The 19,248-nt window shown below is 53.2% G+C and overlaps 1 protein-coding gene and 1 long non-coding RNA gene across 3 annotated transcripts; one reads left to right on the top strand and one right to left on the bottom strand.

The window, feature by feature from the left end:
* Nucleotides 1-951: 951 nt before the first annotated feature.
* LOC120098965 (uncharacterized) lies at nt 952-19,171 on the bottom strand. Of its 2 annotated transcripts, XR_010060979.1 has the most exons (5): nt 14,872-19,171; nt 13,129-13,394; nt 12,000-12,159; nt 11,572-11,775; nt 952-3,209 (listed from the first exon to the last, which is right to left on the bottom strand). It is a non-coding gene; the product is annotated as an uncharacterized LOC120098965 (long non-coding RNA). The 2 variants fall into 2 exon arrangements; XR_005497788.2 differs by lacking the exon at nt 952-3,209 and having other exon boundaries at nt 10,504-11,775.
* Mln (motilin) lies at nt 6,992-11,691 on the top strand. The gene is made up of 2 exons (NM_001110056.1): nt 6,992-7,108; nt 11,603-11,691. Exons 1-2 carry the CDS (start codon nt 6,992-6,994, stop codon nt 11,630-11,632), a joined length of 147 nt encoding a protein of 48 aa, NP_001103526.1. The 3' UTR covers nt 11,633-11,691.
* Nucleotides 19,172-19,248: the final 77 nt, after the last annotated feature.

Genomic DNA, 19,248 nt, shown 5'->3' with positions numbered 1-19,248 from the left:
AAGGATCACTGAAAGTTTGAGGCCAGGCCTGGTCTATAGAATGCCCAAGAAAGGGTGGGAGGGAAGGCCACGTAGTCCAGCAGCTTGTGTGACTTTCCCTCCCCTCCCCACAAACCCCAGCTGCTGTGCTAAAGTTCGGCACACGCCTTGGATCAGCTGAGATCCAGGAACATTCCCGGAGTGGAGGTGCAAGCTATTTCCAGTTTTTCTCTATCCCTCTCTGAGGGGAGCCCCATTCCAGCTCTCTTTCAGACAGTGACACCTCTGGACCAGGCTCCTTGGGAGGGGCCTCAGCAGTGGCCAGAACTCTCTCTCTCCTGGGCACCGTAGGAACGCCCGAACCACGTGGTCTCCGTTCTCTTAGTTCTCCTGTTTTACTTCAGCAAGCCTAGGACTGGGGCATGCTGGGACTGGGGCATGCTGGGACTAAGGCATGCTGGGATGGCTCACTGAGATAGCTTACCCGGACAGGTCTCTTGGACAGCTGAAAGAGAAGGCAGCACTCAGTCACCGTGTGCACGTGCCCCGCTGCAGACGGTTTGTTTACTCGCAGATGCGAGGAGGCAGAGGAGCACTGGCTAAAATGTAGGCTAAGGCCGTTGCCCCAGATCTGAGTCCTGGCCCTGCCGGGTCCATAGCTGAGTGGGTTGGGGCTAGTTGCTTCATCGTTGTTTGCCCACACGTAAAACACTAGCTGATAGCTAACATCCTCGTACACAGTCAGCCAAGCGCAATGAGATGTCAGAGAACGATCTGCGAGGCCCGATCACTGCCTAGGTTCAAGTGGGGCACCTAAGACAAGGTTCGTTCACCTTCTCAGGCTGGAAGAGGGACACCAGGAGGCTCCACGAGGCCCGTGGAATTCTATGGAAGGGCGCCATAGCCCTCCATCTCCAGACCTGTGTTGGACACCTGTCAGTTGCTGTGACAAACACCACAACCCGAAACAACTTCTGGAGAAGAAGAGTTTATTTTGCTAATGGATTCCAGAGGGGTGAGTCTGCCATGGAGAGGCAGGGGCACGATGGCAAGAAGCACAAAGCACATAGACTGAAAACAACGCCCCCCCAGGCTCCTCTTCCAGCAAGGCTGCACCCCCTAAACCTCCCCAAACAGTGCCACCGATAGAGACTGAAGGTCCGATGTCTTAGCCCATGAGGGTCATCTCTCATTCAAACCACAACACTTAACCCAGAACCTGCCACCCACTGTTTTCTTGATAGTAGCGAGGGTTAGACCTTAGGCCTCATAGGTGCTGGGTGAGTGCAGTCTCCACTTTTCCTCATCTCTGGCTTGGGGATAGAATGGAGGTCTCAAGTTTGGGCTGACCTCAGACTTCCTATGTAGCTGGAGTTACCTTGGACCCCCAAAGATCTCCTTGCCTCTCCCTTCCCAGTGCTGAGGTGACAAGCATCCCACGGCTCCATTTTTTTGTTGTTGTTTTTGAAACAGGGTCTCACTTAGTTTTACCCGGGCTAGCCTTGAACTTGAAACCCCCTGTCTCGATCCCTTGGCTATTAAAGTCCAGGTGTGAGCCACCACGGCTGGTCTGTGCTCTTGTAAGATGGCTGGCGCGTGCTTTCAGTTTCTGTACCCGTAAGTGAAGGTCCACTGAGACCCAGCCGCGCTCACTTAATGGCCAGCCCTGTTGCTTCCAGCTCTGGTTCTTCAGGCCACTGTAAAAGCCTGTTAGGCTTCATTGACATTCCCAACGCTTGGAAAGCTGAGGCGGGAGGATTCACTATGGGGCCAGGCATTTCCAGAACTTTCCTCAGTGTCTCTTTCATTAGCAGAGTGAGCCCCACCCAGATGGTGCTTTCCAGACCACTGAACACTCAGTGTGTCTCTAGTAGGACCAGCCTGCAACCACAGCACTTGGGTAGTGGAGGAATTCAAGGTCATCCTTGTCTACATAGTACATCCAAAGCTAGCCTGGGCTACATGGCAAGACCCTATCTCCAACCAGACAAACAAAACTGAACAGACGCTATGGATATGTAAGTTGATATCATTATGCAGGTGAAGGCAGGTAAAGGACAGGACGAGGCCTGCTTGGGAACCGGTTCTGCTCCTTTTTAATTTTCACCACAACATAAATGGTCACAGGATTCCTGATTGGTTGGCGGTCTCTGCGAATGCCACGGCCAGCAGAGTGCCTGTCCTCATGAGCTGAGAAAGAATTCCTGCTCATCATGACCCAGTTGCGTGGTTAGTTCAAACCTTGAGAGTCTGCACCAGGCAGTTTATTTCAGGCATATTTAAGCCCAGCACAACTTGGGAACCATTTCCCAGTGATAATTAACTCAACCCTGTGTGCACAACGAAGCTTGAGACATGGCCGCATTGTGTAAAGTACAAGTTACAGTTTCCATAAAGATGGCTTCTGTAGATAAACTGGGAAAGCAGGCTCTAGGTCAACGGCTCGTAGTTAGGGTCTGGGGAAGCCGGTGTGGCCTAGCCGTGCAGACAGCTCAGAGGCACCAGATGTTAACCACATCCATCCCAGCCTTCTGGGAGGAAAACAGGTCATGCATCTCTCTCTGAAGGAGCAATGCTGTGTGTTTAACGTCCCCGTGCGCTCGTCTGTGAGCACAGGATCTCTGTGCCATCTACAAAACACAAAGTCTAAATCCTTGGCTCAGGCCCTAAGAGACCCATACTTGGCCTACACTGCTGGGACACATCCATCCCAGGCTGCTCCCTGGACCTGTGTGTGATCCCAATGTCCCCGGAAGCCTCACCTCACTGGCACCTTCCTTCCTAGCCACTTCCGGCCTTAACCCTTGAATGAAGAGGAGGTCTTGTGGTTGGATTATTCATTGTGCCTCAGTTTCCCAACCTTTAGACGGAGGGGAGCTCAGCCTGTGGGGTGGCTGACTTTACTCAGAACACACCTATGATGCACGTTGTAGAAATGGCGGCAGTCAGCAGCCTCGAGTGGGCGTGACTCGGGTCACAGTTACGGTGCCACACATCTCCTGGGCAGACAGTTGTGGGGTTGCCCCTCTTAGATGACAAACCTCTAGTCCTTTTGTGCCTTGGCCTCCAGGCTGCACGGGGACCCTACTGTTGATGGAGATGCTGCCTCATGCACCTGAACTCTCTCTTGAGGAGCTTCTGGGGAAACTGAAGAGAAGTTATCTTTCCAGCTCAGCGCTTGACCGGCAGGAGATGGCTGGAGCACTGTCCTGAGGACACTCAGCAGGGGCCTGCGGGGACAGACAGGAAAGGCTGTCACGGGGATGGCTTTGCGCTGTTTGCTTTCTGTTTTACTTTCCCCCAGAGTATGTATCTCTGTGTGCGTATGTGCTCCTATGGGTACCTAAGTATGTAGGGGTTCACATGTATGTATACGGGCATGCGTGCAGAGGTCAGAGGTCATCCCTAGGTATTGTTTCTCGGGAGCTGTTCTTGTTTGAAACGGGGTCTCTCACAGGTCCAGAGCTTGCAGACTAGACTAGAGCAGCAAGCCCAGGGACCCCCTGACTCTGCCTCCCTGATGCTAGGATTACGAGTGAGTCCTGCCATGCTAGCTTTTTTATGTGGTTTCATGTCTGCAAGACAAGCACCCAGAACTTTCTTCTTTTCTTTCTTTTTTTGTTTGTTTTTATTTTTTATTTTCGAGACAGGGTCTACGTAGACTTGACTATGTAGACTTTGAGAATCTATAGCCCAGCAATCCTGGAGTTCACAATGTAGACCAGGCTGGCCTCAAACTCACAGAGATCCTCCTGCCTCTGCCTTCCAAGCACTAGGATTAAAGGCATGTGCCACCATTGCCACCACCCAGCCCTTCTTCTTTTTTTTTTTTTTTTTTTTAAAGTAGTCTCAAGTGGTCTAGGCCAACCTCAGATTTGAACACATAGCTGAAACTGGTGTGAGCTCCTGATTCCCCCTGCCTCTAGCACCCAGTGCGGGAATTAAGGTCCTAGGTACCATACTGAATTGGTGACACTGAATTTCCAGTGGACAGGAGATGGGCGAGCCAGGCCTCACACACATAAGAGGCATCTGGGAAATCTCTGGAAGCCCCTATTATCGTGGCCCTACCCATGGTTTCCGTGAGGCTGAAGAACCCAGGCTCCCTATCTGGAGTCTCTATCCATGCAGACGAAGGTCAACAGACTCCACAGGGAAGAAGATGGATCTCAGGACCCAGCAGGCCAGTGGTTAGCACAAGACAACTGGGGAGCAGTTTATTGGTGTGGGTGTATGCCTGTATACACGAGCATGCGTGTGCCTGCCTACACATGTGTGCAAGAGCCACATATAGTTGGATGACTGCAAGGTCCAGAAGAAAGCAACAGACCTCCTGGCACTATAGTTACAGGTGAACATGAGCCTTCTTGTGGGTGCTGAAAGCTTAAACCCGGTCCTCTGCAAGAGCAGCCAGTGCTCTTGACCACTGGGTACACGGTGGGAGCAGAGAGCCTTCCTGGTCACCAGATATTTCTCTGGCAGAAGGGCAACAGGGTAGGGAAGGGCTGGGAGCCTGGGAGTGGGTTGGAAAGCAATAGGGAAGAGAAGCTAAGAGGGATCCCAGGACAGAGCACCCCCTGTAGGAGCAGTGCAGTATTGCACCTCTCAGATCAGAGAACATGTGTCCCTGACCCATGTAGCATTGATTAGGGGGCCCCCTGATTGGGGAAGATGGGACTTTCCCCATTGTTTTGTCTCCTTTCCCATCATCAGGGACCTTTGGCTAACGAGGTTAGCCTATGCTTGCAACCTGGCTTCATATTTTTACTAAGAGACATGGAGAAGCCACCAACCGTGTCTCTACCTCCTCAGCCTTGGCTCCCTGGGAGATGAGACACCCCCAGCACCGTGCCTCCTCAGGTCTGTCTCTAGGGCTTGGAGAGATGTCACACCTAAAAGCCAGTTGTAGCGGAAGCTCAGAAAGCAGCACCTTCGCTGTGTGGTTCCCGCTCAGGTTAGGTGATTGATTGTGGGGAAGGTGAGCGCCAGGCACTGGGCCTACACACCCCTCCCCTGCCCCCCATTCCCCTCTTCCCTCCAGCAGCTCCAGCTGCTAGGGGGAACTAGTGCATCTTGAGCTCTCTGGGTGAGCTGACCCCTCCTGCTCTTGTGCCATACGCCAGGCCTAAGCTGGGCTTCAGATCTGGTTCCCCGGCTGCTTCTCAGAGCCCTAGAAGGCTCGCAGTGCATAAGCAGCCAAGAGAAGCAGGGGAGACATGGGGAGGAGCAGTTTGGTCCAAATCAGAGGTTGTTGGCAGGAAACCCAGCAGAGTTCAGCAGGTGCACAGTCCAGCTTACCACAGTGGCTTTGCTCTGGGCTTATGAATAATCTGGTCCCCAGGGGGAACCCCACAGAGTCTCAGCCAGCCAGGCACTAGTAATGGAGAGGAGAGACTCACCCCTCAGAGCTGAACTGGAGTTCCCAGTGATGAAAGAGGGCAGTCAGCCCGATCACAACACTAAACCCCCGCTTCCTGCTCGCTAAAGCACAGACAAATGTAGGTGACAGGCAGGCCGCCAGTTGGATCAGGAAAATGAACAGCGATTGGATTTTGCCTTTTTTTATTTAAAGTTTTTATCGATTCCTATGCAGTGGATTAAATGTGAACATCGGACTGAGAAGGCATGAGACCACCTCTGTGGGAGGAAATGGGCACATTGGTCTCAGCAGAGGCGGACCATGGCCCAGGGGCTCTGCCCACGGGAGGTGCCTTTTGACCGCTTGAGAATTAAATGCAGTTGAAGTGGAAACTTAGGCTGTCCTCTCTCTCTGGTGCTCACAGTCCGAGAGAAAGTGGGGTGAGGAAGGCAAGGGGGCGGGGCAGGGCAAGAAGGCAGGCTGTGTGGTGGAGGCTGGTGGGTGAAGAGACAGGCCTTGGCATAAAGAATGAATGGGGGAGGGTCTCTCCTTAGGCTTAGCTGGATGTGGAGAGGCTTGGAGACCATCTTCTGCCACGGAATCTATGCCAAGCACCGGACCTGAACCTTTATGCAGGGCCACAGAGGGCTGTCTTCCCCCTCCCCCACCCCAGAAGTCTCACCCCTGTGCTTAGCAGCCCCGGAGGCAGGTGTCACCTTGACTACATCAGGTACCCTGCACCTGACCCCCCTTCTTCCTCCACAGAAAGAGATGCTGTGCACTGGGATGTGGGCAAGCACCAGGCCTCAGAAGACCAGGGCTCCGGTCCTGCTGTTTCTGAATGAGCCATCAGAGGCTGTGACCCAGCCTGGCCATGTCACGAGGCCAGGGCCACCCTGATCCTCTTCCCTAAGACACCTCTACATTCTCCATGCTCACCTCTCCCTGAGGGTCACCCCTGCCAACACATATACCCTACCTTCCTGCCTGCCATTCTGTCCCCTACATGTGAGTGGTACCCTGCTCCCACTCTCTCTGCCCATCAGCAAAGGCAGAGGACTGACTGAGCAGAAGGAGGCTGCCCTGAGCTGGCGCTTGTCCAGTGAGGGAGGACCCTACCCTCAGTCCTTGGGTGATGGAGTTTTCAATCTGTGTTCTAACCCACGTGAGCCAACGACCCCAGAGCTATCCCTTCCATCATCCTAAAGAAGGTAGGGCTCCGGGGTTGGGGATTTAGCTCAGTGGTAGAGCGCTTGCCTAGGAAGCGCAAGGCCCTGGGTTCGGTCCCCAGCTCCGGAAAAAAAAGAACCAAAAAAAAAAAAAAAAAAAAAAAAGAAGATAGGGCTCTCTGGGCTCTGTTGGTAATTTACGAGTTCTTTTTCTGAGCAGTGAGGCTCCTCTTGCCCCGTTAGGGCACCATCTGACCTCACATAACAAAGAGCCCATTGCTGGGCAGCCCTCTGCAGATCTTTAACAGGGGTCACCACTCTGGGACAGGGAGCGCAGCGTTCATTAGAGGATCCAGATGCTGGGGCCAGCCCAGAGAAGCCAAGCACTGGCTCAGAACAGTATAGCTAGAAGCCCCAGAGTGCGGCACAGCAGTCAATCACTGTGCCTTAACCTTCTGTCAATGTTCCCCTCCAAGATTCCAGGATGGTGTCCTGCAAGGCTGTGGTCATCTTGCTAGAGGTGTATGCAGCTGCCATGCTGACCTCCCAGATTGAAGCTTTCCTTACCATCTTCGTGCACGGTGAACTCCAGAGACTGCAGGTAAGACGCATGCGCGTGCCCTCCCACATGCCCGTACCCATGCACCCATGCTCGCACACACCCACGCACGTGCGCACGCAATCCCGGAGGAATGCTGGTCTCTCTGAAGCCCAGGCATCTTTGGTAAGTGCCTAGCTGCAGTTCCAGGAACAAGAACACCTAGACAGCGGCTATCCTTCTGTCCCCTTCGCCAGTATCAGCTCACCCCTCACATTCCTTTAGTGGGAGATGTATTTCCCTGGCTTCTCTGTGGTACCAAGGACCACACCAAGCCTACACCTGTAGAGCTGTCCAAGGAGCAGACAGGCGTCCCACGTAGGAGGATGAAAAACTAACATTTTTAAAGAGTCCAGAACAAAACAAGCCCCAACGGAACTCCAGCGGGTGTGGCTAAGGAGAAGCAAGGCAGCCATCTTGGTTCCTGGGACACTTGACTTCACACTTCAAGGGGAGTCTGGAGGCGGAGGAGGCATTCGGGTTCCTTGAATCTACAGAGAATCAAACGGGGTTCTCCTGCCCCACCCAGCCGGAGGCTGAGAAGTTGTCCGGGGTGGGGGGTGGGGGGTCCAGCAGCTTGCTCTACCCCAGACTGTCCCTGAATGCATCCCTCCCCGTATGGGACAGGCCATGCTGAATCCAGATGACACTCTGGGACAGGTTGTGCACCTTCCCCTGACACTGGCTAAAGATCACCAGATTGTTCTAGTGTCTGCAGGGCAGGCCACGGGACCACCCCAAGCATCATCAGAGAGGCCAACGGGTTTATCCGACTGGAGGGTTGTTGACGTGTTGCAGGCTGGGTGGGGCTAGATTCAAAAGGTATGACTCACATGAGCACCAGCTACGTTAATGTGCACACCCCCCGACCAGGCCGTATTAATGTGCGCAGTGGTTTTCCTTGTAATTGCTGGAAGCCGAGATTTTTATGAAGAAACTGCCTGTTCCTTTGCTCATAACTCATCCCCTTGTCTTGCCGCTAATAAATCACTTCCCAGGATCTGGGAGTTCCTGGCCACCCCATGGCGCCCCCTCAGGCTAGGCTGCCTACTACCTTCTTTATAGGCTCTCTGCTAAGAAAGACGCATTTGCACACTTAAATATGCATGGAGGACAGTCATTACTCTCCGAGTGTTAGTTAATTAACAGTTACTGTCTGGGTGCTCTTTTTTTAAGCACCAAGAAACCAGGCCTGGGGAGTGGCTTGTTGGTAGACAACCCCCAAGCTGTCTTCAAGCCACTGAGAGGCTTCAAGGCATCTGAGAGGCATCATGCAGGAGACATGGGGAATAAAGGCTCTCTTGGAATTAGGGAGCTTGGAGTCTTGGGTGTTGGGCCCTGGAGGTCAGGGCCAGGTGAGGGTTGGTTGAGGTGGCAGGAAGGAGACAGGCATATCAGTGTGACTTACTGCTGTGAGAAAGAAAATGGAGGAGGGCCCAGAAGCCAGTGGACCTCCAGCAGGAGACCAAGGAGGCAGGACTTACAGCCTGTGGGAGCTCACTCCCAAAGAAGACATCGGAATCATCAAGGTAAGCAGACAGAGGGGGAAAGAGACGGTCTGGTGTGGTGCAAGTTTTGGAATTTTGATTTCTTTTAAAAACACAAAAATAGGGGCTGGGGATTTAGCTCAGTGGTAGAGCGCTTACCTAGGAAGCGCAAGGCCCTGGGTTCGGTCCCCAGCTCCGGAAAAAAAAAAAAGAACCAAAAAAAAAAAAAAAAAACCCCACAAAAATGCTTATACGAATGTTTTACTCCCAGGGGTGGGGATGTGAGGCAGCTTCGGGCTGTGAGTGGCAGCTGACTGTGGTTTGCCTCATGCTCTAGAAGCTTGGTTTTGCCAGCCGCAGACAGTTTCTGTGATTGTGTGGCGTTTGGAATTCTGGGAAGTTTTCAGAGGGTACGCAAATGCTAGGGCCCGGAGAAGAGGGGTGGGTGCTTGTCGGTTGTTTAGGGAGGTTGGCTGGGGTTTGTTAGTAGTAATGTCAAAGAAGAAACAAAAGGAAAGAAATAGATTCAGGGACCCCCCCCCCTTTGTCTCCTCTCTAGTCAAAGGGGGTGAAATCAAAGGGAAAAAGGAAAACCCACAAAGTAGCCAGGACCAGCTATGGTATGGGTTGTGTTTCTCCAACCCAGCGAGAGCAGCCAGAGGTGAGATGTAACCAGGGCAGGTAGGCTCGGGTTCTGTCACCATCACAGGACAAAAAGATGGGCCCAGGAATGAGACAAAGTCGTGCAGCATCTGAGAACGGAGGACAGTGACCAGAGTGTGCAGGGAGGGCACTGTGTGCAGGGGAGGACAGAGTGCCTCTCAGAGGTGGCCTCTGCTTTGAGCCCAAATGGAGAGCTGGGCCCCCCCCCGGGGGGGGGGTCTTAGCTAAGGAGGAAGGAGATAGTATCCCCAGGAGGGAGACAGCCGAGATAGTGGTCTCGCCATCTGTCCTGGGCAGGAACAGAGTGGGGCTGCAGACCCAGGCCTGGTCCCTTGGCACTGGGACCTGCTGGCTGCAGGCAGACTCCTTCATTCAGGGCTTGGATGGATGAGCCCCTCCAGGCACTGGGGAGACAGCGAAGGAAACAGACAACATCCCTTGTGGGAGAGCAGAGGAGGACTAACTAGAGGAAACTGCCTCAAACAGGCAAGGAAGAGAGTCCAATAGTGTGACACAGAGCCACAGGCAAGGGGGTGGGGGCAGCCTCTTGAGTGGGTTTTATTAATTACAAGACCCAAAGAAAAAGTGTTCAAGGGGATGTCTTTTTTCTTTTGGTTCTTTTTTTCGGAACTGGGGACCGAACCCAGGGCCTTGCGCTTCCTAGGTAAGCGCTCTACCACTGAGCTAAATCCCCAGCCCCCAAGGGGATGTCTTGAGGGAAAGGCATCCAGGGAAAGGAAACATCAGTCATGGGGCAGAAAAGAGCCGGGTGCATTCACAAATCAAAGAAAGGCCAGAGCAGAGGGAGGAGGGCGAGAGTGGGGTCAGGATAGACTGGCTATATGGTTTGGACTTGGGGTTCACTCTGCTGCGGCAGGAGCCTGTGGGGGTTTTGGTCAACAGAGAGGAACATGGTCTGATTTTCATTAGGTGGGGGGAGCTGCCCAACTGCTGTGTTTGAGAACGGGTGGTGGGGGTGCAGAGACTGGAGAATGACAGATTATAGAGAGGGAGGAGTGGAAGTGGGGGGTCGGGACCCAGAGTGGCTTGAGATGGAACCCTACAGGATTTTCTATCCGATGCAGAGTCTGAGGAAAGAGAATCACACAAATGGACAGGGGCTGGCACCTCAGGTTCATGGCTGGAACAGCCAGCAGGACTCCCGCTGAGGCAGTGAGGCCAGAAGCTGAGCGTCTCTCTCTTAGTTAGGATTACTACTGCCAGAGATGAAACACCATAACCTCCTTGTAACGTGAGGTGGAAAAGAATTTATTTGGCTTACACTTCCACATTTCTGTTCATCATCAAAGTCAAGACGGGAACCTGGAGACAGGAGCTGATGCAGAGGCCACAGAGGGTGCTGCTTGCTGGCTTGCTCCTCATGGCTTGCTCAGCCTGCTTTCTCACAGGACCCAGGACCCCCAGCCTAGGGGATGGCACCACCCACAGTGGGCTAGGCCCCCCATCAATCACTAATTAAGAAAATGCCCTACAGGCTTGCCTACAGCCTGGTTTTATGGAGACATTTTTTAAAGTTGAGGTTGAGGTTCTCTTCTCTCTGACAACTCATGTCAAGTTGACAATTAGCCAGTACAGCCTCTGAACTGCAAGGAGCCGCTGGCACCCAGTTAGAGAAGCCACCCAATCAGGTAGAACAGTCTTAGGAGAGAGGCGGGGGCACAATAAGAATGTGGGTGTCGCTGGAAGAAGCGGATGGGTTTGGAATCAGGACTGGGGGAATCCCCGTTGGGCCTCGGCTGTACAATCCCACAGGGAGCCAGGGAGTGACATTAGGGAGAAGGGGGCTTGCCGAAATCACACTGGAGTCACAGGAGGAGGAAGCCCAGCTTCCAGGTGTCACTGCTCACTCTAGAAAGTGAGCGCGCGAGTGAGTGCTACCCTTGGTGCCAAGGTGCCCCAGGAGGACAAGGACATATCTTTCCCAGGGACACTCAGGGACACATCACATCTCCCCAGGGGTCCCTGCATGGCTGGAGGTCCTGTAGGCAGGGGTGAGGTCAGCTTACACACACACACACACACACACACACACACACACACACCCCACTTCTGCAAAGTGGAAACACTGAGTTTTCTCCTTGCTGGGGTCACTTGGGACAAGCCTGGTACTCAGGGAGGTTCCAGTGGTGGCAGAATCATGGGGCGATTCTGTTCAGGTGGGATTGCACCCACTGCCCATATTCCCCCTGAGCCCCAGGATTCCCGGGGATGGGGTGGAGCAGAGTGACTTGCTATGGTAGGTCCCTCCTGCCACCCGTAGGGAGCCTGGGGCTAGCACCCCTCTGCCTCACTCACCTTACTTGCTGGCTAACGGCTTATTTCACAGTTGACTGCTCCAGCACGAATGGGAGTGTGAACAACCGCCAGGCAGCCGGAAAAGTACCAGCCCCCGCCCCCAAAGGGCTGCCGAGGGAGGCCATGTCGCTGGACTCAGCACAAGAGGGTGGTGTCTCTGTGGCTTAAACCAGGCTGACCTCCATCCACCCTGCCGTTGAAATTCTAGGAGGCACCAAGCGAACAGGGTTTGAGGGTGGCGGGTTTTGTTTTTCCCTTTGTGCTTGAGAGTGAGGTGTCTCCTCCCAGTTCAGAGGTGACTGCTCTGCTGTACAATGGTGGCCACCTTGCCCTAAGCTCCCAGCCCGGGTCCCTTCTGGGTGCCCTTCTGCCCCACCAAAGCTGCCCCAGATACCACAGAGACGGCGGAGGAAAGTGCAAACACTCACAGTTTCCCCCTGCTTCCGATTGGTTTGTTTTTTTTCCCCATTCATTTTGCAAATTGAAATCTCGCCTCCTTTCGCCTTGCCTGGTTCAAGGTCTGCTCCGGTTAGTTTTGCAAAGCTGGATCTTGTCTGACAAACCACTACTAATTACATCTCCTGGTCCCTGGGAGGGGAGAGGAGAGGAGAGGGGAGGAGGTGTTGGAGATGGAGACACTCAAGGTTAAATGACTTGCCGCAGGCTACAGAGAGCCTCCAGGCGGGCGGGCAGGAGCCTCCCACCTCTCGCCCTCCTCCCTGGACCTAGGGTCCCAGTGAGACCACCAGTTGTTAGCAGGCACTTGGCTCCTGCAAGCCAGGTGATGGCCCCGTGGAGAGCAAGTGGGGACCAGCCGCCGGGCTCAGGAGGCCGTGCGTTCGCGCCACCATAGTGTGAAGCCAAGTCCCTTCGAGAGGGAGCACACCCCTCCCTCTCCAGCAAATAAAGCTTCTGGCCCAAGAGACGCCTCTTTTATTTAATGGCCTAATTTTCAAAGGGCAAACTGGGGCTGTGAGGGGGAGTGCAGGGTAGGAGGAGTAACACTTGGAGCTGCGTGCATATTAGCAAAACGAGCAGGCAGATGGGAAAGTGTGCCCCACCCCATCCCCAGCGCCGGAGGGATACTGAGGCCCAGAGAGGTGGCAGCTTTGTCCATACGTGACACAGAATCAACACAAGGACCAGGGCTGTCATGCAGGTCCCCTGACCTGATCTGCCTTCTGTCTGGGACGACAGGGCCTCCTCACTCACCCCTGCTGAGTAACTTCCAATGGATCCTTTAACCTCACTGAAGCCCCCAATTCTAACCCTGATGGAGCGCTGGCCCTGAGGCCCAGCAAAGAGCAAAGACTGTGGTCTGAAGTGGAAATTTAAGGGTTCTGTGGAAAGGCAGTTGTGTTGGATGGTGTTTCGTTGGGGCAAACAGATGAAGGAAGGTTTGTTAGACTGGACACAGTTGTGAAAGGCTAAGCAGACTCGTGAAGGAACGTTTCCCTGAAGCAGACACAGGAGAGAGGATGCTCTGCTAAAGCAAGCACGTGAAAGGACACGTGATGACGGATTTACTAACAACGCGCATGCGTTGGTCCGACTTACACTGCATGGTTGAGCTGCATGTCTCAGGACTCCACAGAGAGAAACGCATGCCCCAATAAACTTCTGGTGGTGTACTGCCATTTGTCGCCACGTCCTCAGACTCAGGCTGATGGGATGCACGTGCTGAGGCAAGGCACGTAGAGGACACGTGACGTTTGGAGGGTGTAAATAGGACTCCATGGGGCTGTGGAGACAGAGCTTGGCTTGCTGGTACAGCTCACTGCGCAACTCTCGTGGGTCTCGAGTCTTCGCGGATCTTCACTTCCCTGAGAGAGGCATGGTCGAGAATTTCTCCTGGTGTTCCCGTTGGTCCTTCCTGCTGACTCGAGCTGAGGCCTGGCCATCTCTGCTAGGTCATGTCACTGCTGTTGCTAACCTGATCTACCTAACTGTTGCTAACTGGACCGCTGGTGTCTCCGTGAAGTGTTTGTGAGTGGATCGAGCTGCCGCTGCCTGCTCACCTGTGAACTGAACTGCCAATTTCCAGACAACACAGACAGGAGTTGCTCCAAAGAACCTTTCTAAACAGGTCTCCTTCCCCCATATCCTTTCTTTCCCACTACCTCTGGTAGTTGGTGGGATGTTAAAGCGTTTAAGAACCATCGTTAAAAATAAGGTTTGAGGGGCTGGGGATTTAGCTCAGTGGTAGAGCGCTTACCTAGGAAGCACAAGGCCCTGGGTTCGGTCCCCAGCTCCAAAAAAAAGAACCCCCCCCCAAAAAAAAATAAGGTTTGAAAAAAATTATGGTTGTCATTGTCACCTTGAGACAGTTTCCAGCATCTCCAGCAAAAACCACATGGCGACCCACGTGTTTCTGCCTCCTAAGCAAAACTGGATGGGAAATTGTATTCTAATTTTATATTATCAAATGTTCACTTATTTATAAACTAGACTTGTAGGGGCAGGTCTGATGCTGAGGTCCTGCTCCCCTATTGGTTCTTGATCTGTCAGTTAAGCAATGGGCCAGTTCCTGGGCAGAAGGTATGGGTGGGACTTCTGGGTCTCTGGAGGAAAAGAAATGTGTGAGGAAAGGGAGTTCGGTCATGCTTCTGTTGGAGAAGGGTTGAAGAGCCACATGAGCTCTCAAAATGGGGTGGCCACAGAGGCCCCTCCTACAGGCGGCTGGGTGGTCACAGCGTCTGGCAGGGGCTAGATGGGACTAGCCACTAAAGTTTAGGGCAGGTGAGCAGTGCAGAGCTAAGAGTAATGATAAGGGCAGGTTTTCCAGGCAGGAGATAGTAGCGCCCAGCAATTGTGCCAAGAAGGCACGTTGAAAACAACTATGTGGGGGTTGGGGATTTAGCTCAGTGGTAGAGCGCTTGCCTAGCAAGCGCAAGGCCCTGGGTTCGGTCCCCAGCTCCGAAAAAAAAAAAGAAAAAAGAAAAAAAAAAAAAAGAAAACAACTATGTGTGTGTGTGTCTTTTATCCCTGGATTCAAGGGAAACTGGGAGAGGGCTGACAGCTTGGCTGATCCTGGAGCTTGGGTCGGGTAGGGAAAAGCTACATGAAACATGGAGCCACCTAGGAATCCCAGTTCTCCACAGCATTGGTTACTAGCAGTTAGCCACCGTGCCCGACCGACCCCAACTGCTACCTGCCTTTCTGCAAGAGAGTGGTTACCAGTACAAGAACCCCCTACCCTACCTCCCTTGCTAGGGGTGTTGAGTTCTCTGGGTGCTTCTGTGGGAACAGACCCTGCCCTTCTAGATGACCCCATACATCCCCAAAACACATACCACATACCTCAGAGCAGCCGTGAGTGTCTGGGACTGATGTCAAGATTTGCCCTCCAGGTGGCCTGCAGCCAGACTCCGGCTCACCCATCCCGGCTCCCTAGCTCTCATCTGCCGAGTTCGTCCAAACGCTGAAGAACAAGAGGCTCTGGCATTCTAGGCAAGGAACGTCATTTCCTACAGCTTCCCTCCAGCCTCTGCCCTATGGCAAGACCATGTCTCCTTTCACTAGAAGGGAGAGAGGTTCCATCCCCTGGGCATTAGGCAGGGAATTGGTGCCCTTCAGAGTTTGGTCCTAAGTTCCCGAGGTTTGGGAAGCAGACTTGCTTGGGGAAAGGACCACAATTCCCCGGTGCCTTTGCCACAGGAAGTCTTTTAGAATTCTCTTATTAGTAATTTTTAAGCTGCGAGTTGGTTGGTGGAGTTCAGCCCCTGGGGGATGCGGTGCTGCTGTCTCTGCAGAAATGTAGGGGTTCATTCAGAAGGAGCAGGCAGCTAGTGTGTGCTGTCCCCACCCTACAGCCAGCCCTTGGGAGTTCTTGGTAATTGACCCCACTGGGGACTCGAGGCCAATGTAGGTGAGGCCTGCCAGCTCCGGCTTCCTGCCCCTCCTGTTCTTTTGTCATTCATGGTCTGATCAGATGAGTGGGGTTGTTTGTTTGCTTTGTGACCAAGTTCCTCCATGTCTTAGGACTTGACTGCCTGCAGGATGCTCATGGACCCAGGAAGTAATGAAAATTGTGGGAAGGGCAGGGAGGATCCAAGCTGAACCAAGATGAAGTGATGGCACTTTCCGAGAGCAAGAGAAGTGAGGCACAGTGCTGGTGTCCAAAAAAAAAAGTCTTTAGTATTGGGACTGGAGAGAGCTCATCAGTTAAACACCTGCATTGCCCTCAAAGGACCTAATTTAGTTCTCAACGGACAGTTTATAACCATCTGTGACTCTAGCTCTAGGAGGATCTGACGCCCTCTTTGGGCCTCTATTACTCTATTAGCAACTACCCCCCGCCACACACACACTTTTAAAAATCAGGGGCCAGGGGCTTGGGCACAGTCCTGTTCAGCTGTCTTCCCTGTGCTGGAGACGGGAGGATCCCTGGAGCTCTGGGCAGGCAGACTGGTCTGACTCGTCTGCCTGCCAAGCGCGCCACTGTCACACACAACGTGAACACACGCACTCCACCATGTGTGCGCAAGGAACCAACTAGGGGAAAGAACCAGAGGGCCCAGAGTCACCAGGGCCCTGACCCTCCCTCCCTTCTAGAGATTTATAGAGCACCATGTGCAGGAACCGCACAGTGATTTAAGGTGGCTGGGAGGAGATTGGCCCCTGGTAGGCAGGCTTGTTCTTGACACAGGACCTGGATAATAGCCGGGTGACCTGAGCCCGGCCTTACAAGGTGGAGAGGATGAGACGCTTTCTCCATAACCACACTGGTGGGATTTCCTAATTACCGCGGTACACAGATTAGCCATGAGGCTGAAGAGTTAAACGCAGAGTGTAATTGCTTGGTATCCGTCCTCTATAATTTAGCATCACCTAATCATGGACAAAGCCCCAAAGAAAGCACTCTGGAAGCTGCGGTTTCCTTCAGACACAATCAGTTACTGACATGGGTAACACGTTCTGTGCCTCGGGAGAGAGGCTCACCCTCAGACACCAATGTGTGGTCCAGAGGGGCAGCTTGTCATTCAATTCCCGAGAGAATGTGCCAAGCAAGTGGCACAGCAGCCCACTGACCTGTTCCGGGCATTTCCCTGTGACTCTGTTTACCTCCTCCCTGGACCCACAGACTGGGAGAGAGCGGGAAGGCGGCTCCTCTTGTACCAAGGCACCGAGATAAGAAGTGAGGTCCACCAGAAGACATGCCAGTGGAATCTGAGCCCCATTTTTGACTGCGCTCTCCCAGCACCCCCACACACCCCCTGTGGGTGCCACTATCACGTGGCTCAAAGGAAGCTCAGGTCACCTGAGGTCCCCAACGATGTGGGTCAAGAATGTACTCTGGGCATTGCGAGGTTTCCTAGCGGGGAGAGGACGGAGAGAATGGAACCATGAAAGATTTATGACCGTTGTTACTGTGGGGCTCCATCGAAACGGGAAGAGGCTAGCAGGAGGGGAGCAGCGAGATGTGATGGGCTTCCAGGGACCCAGAGGGCTCCAACAGCTCATCACCTCTGCTGCTACTGTGTTATAAACAGAGACAGGCTCAACATTTTGTCTTTCCTCCCTGCCTTTAATAAGTCAAGAAGACTGGGCACAGCTAGGGCCGTGCACCTTGCACACACACTGTGCAATGCACACTACACAGACACACTCACACACTTACATGTGGACACTCGGTTACACATTTACACAATTCACTCTTATGAACTGATGTACACACACACAGGCGCGCGCGCACAATGATAAGTAAAGCTGGCTAGCAGTCAGCGACCCTGAGCTACTACCATTTTGTTACACATGCCTTCCATGCCAGGCAGACCCCTTGGGAGTCTGACAGGACAAGGGGCAGAGGGGGCTAAGAAACACAGAGGCTGCGTTCCTTCAGGGGGATGTGTGGACACCGTCCAGCAATTCTACCTGACTGAGTAAGTCTTAGGGATGAGAACCATGGAGGGCCACAGTGGTCTAAACCCCCAGAAAGAACAGAAAGAGGGAATTCAGAGAAACAGGGGTTGCCCAAGGCTCTTTCTGAGGGATGGAGAAGAGGACCTGAGGGGCAGATCCTGGGTAAGTGGCTAGTGCGGGGGGCCTGCTGATACACTACGCTTAGGACCACAAGAGGCAGAAGACAAAGCCAGAAGCCACCCAAGGAGGCAAAGGGCAAGCCAAGGTGGCTACCACTGAGCTCGAGGCCAGAGGGAGGTCAATTTTTGGTCCTAGGTGTGTGCAAGAGAGGGTACAGCGGAAGCCTTCATGGTGTACTACCCCTGGGGGTGGCCCCAGAACTGTCCATGATTTCCAAACACCCTCAGATCCACTGCAGTGAAACAGACAGGACTGTGAGACGCCACAGCGTTCACTTTGAGCGTCCGTTTCTCACGCTCTTAGAATGACTCGGCCAACACCGATGCCGAAAGGCTTGTGCTTCGGATATTGAGCTGCACAGCTGCAAGGAGTTGCTCAAATGTTACCAACTCATTTGTCATGCAAACAGTGCTTCTGAAAGAAATAAAATACTATTATGTGGTATATGTGTTAGGCAATCACTATATCAAATCTGTGGCACTCCGTGCAAACACAGGCAGAGAAAAGGAAAACAACACTTGGTGAGAGAAATCACACCACATGGGAGCAGCTAAGTCGGGGAAAAGGGGAGGCTAACGACAGAAGGCAACAGAGCTGAGGCTGTAATTTTCCCAGCTGTGTGGCCGGCACTGAATACTCCTGGGGTTTAACAAGCGCAAAACCATGAAACTCTGACAGAGGAGCAAGGCCCAGGTCTAGGGGAAGGCAGGGAGGAAGGTGAGGGAGAGTGCAGGGAGATCTCGAGGAGGTGGCTGGGAAGAGAATGAGGGAGAGCTGGAGCCACTATATTGCTAGGAAAAGGAAGGTGATGAAGGATGTGGAAGGAACAGGAAGGGGAAGAGAGTGAGGGCAAGGCTGTGAACTGTGTTTGTTTCCAGTTGTCACCACTTTCTCTGACCCTTCGTTAACCAAATCACTGCCCCCACCCCCAAAGCTCCCAACACTGCACAGATTTGGCCGAGGGAGGAGGCTGTTCCAGACCCTGTCCTGAAGGTCTCTTCTAATCCTCACAGCAGCCCTCTAAGGGAGATATGGGAAGTCGGCTAGAAATGTTAATTGGAAATTATCACACTGAATGGTTGCAGGTTGGAAATCAAACGGCGAGACTCTGCAGACCATCCTCTAAACCGTTGTACTGACTATAGGTCTTCCCGATCCCATCTCCCATGAGAATTCCACCAGGTACCACAATGCCTCCTTTTACCAGGCTCATCCACCCACAGGAACCTAGGGAACAGTTATCTGCCGCTAGGAGTCCAGAGTATAGGAATCCGCCCACGGGAGTTCTGGGCTTGGGGATATTTGGGTCACCTGTGATCACTGTGGATCAATCTGTCCCAGAGCTGCACTTTAAAACTATATATATTTACTTTTCTTTTATGCATGAGTGTTTTACGCACATGCATGTGCACCAGCCACTTAGGTACTGGTGCCCAAACCTAGTTCCGGTCCAAGTGCTCCTAAGTGCAGCGCCATCTCTCCAGTCCCAAGGGTGCACACTCTTGATGTTTCATTGTTCACCAACTGCGTGCCTGAGGCTGGTCTGAAGCGGTCAACCTAAGGCCTCCGAGAACATGCCAGACGGACTCTGCACCACCCAAATCTCACACACAGCCCCCCACGCCCATCCGGAGA

The sequence above is a fragment of the Rattus norvegicus genome, chromosome 20 (genome assembly GCF_036323735.1).
Source record: "Rattus norvegicus strain BN/NHsdMcwi chromosome 20, GRCr8, whole genome shotgun sequence".
Lineage (NCBI taxonomy): Eukaryota > Metazoa > Chordata > Mammalia > Rodentia > Muridae > Rattus > Rattus norvegicus.
The sequence above is the reverse complement of the archived record's forward strand: the minus strand, read 5'-3'. Positions and strand labels throughout refer to the sequence as shown.

Coding starts and splice junctions, on each gene's coding strand:
- Mln (NM_001110056.1), top strand. CDS start 6,992: ATGGTGTCCTGCAAGGCTGTGGTCATCTTGCTAGAGGTGTATGCAGCT. Junction 7,109..11,602: donor GTGAACTCCAGAGACTGCAG/GTAAGACGCATG, acceptor CTTATTTCACAG/TTGACTGCTCCAGCACGAAT.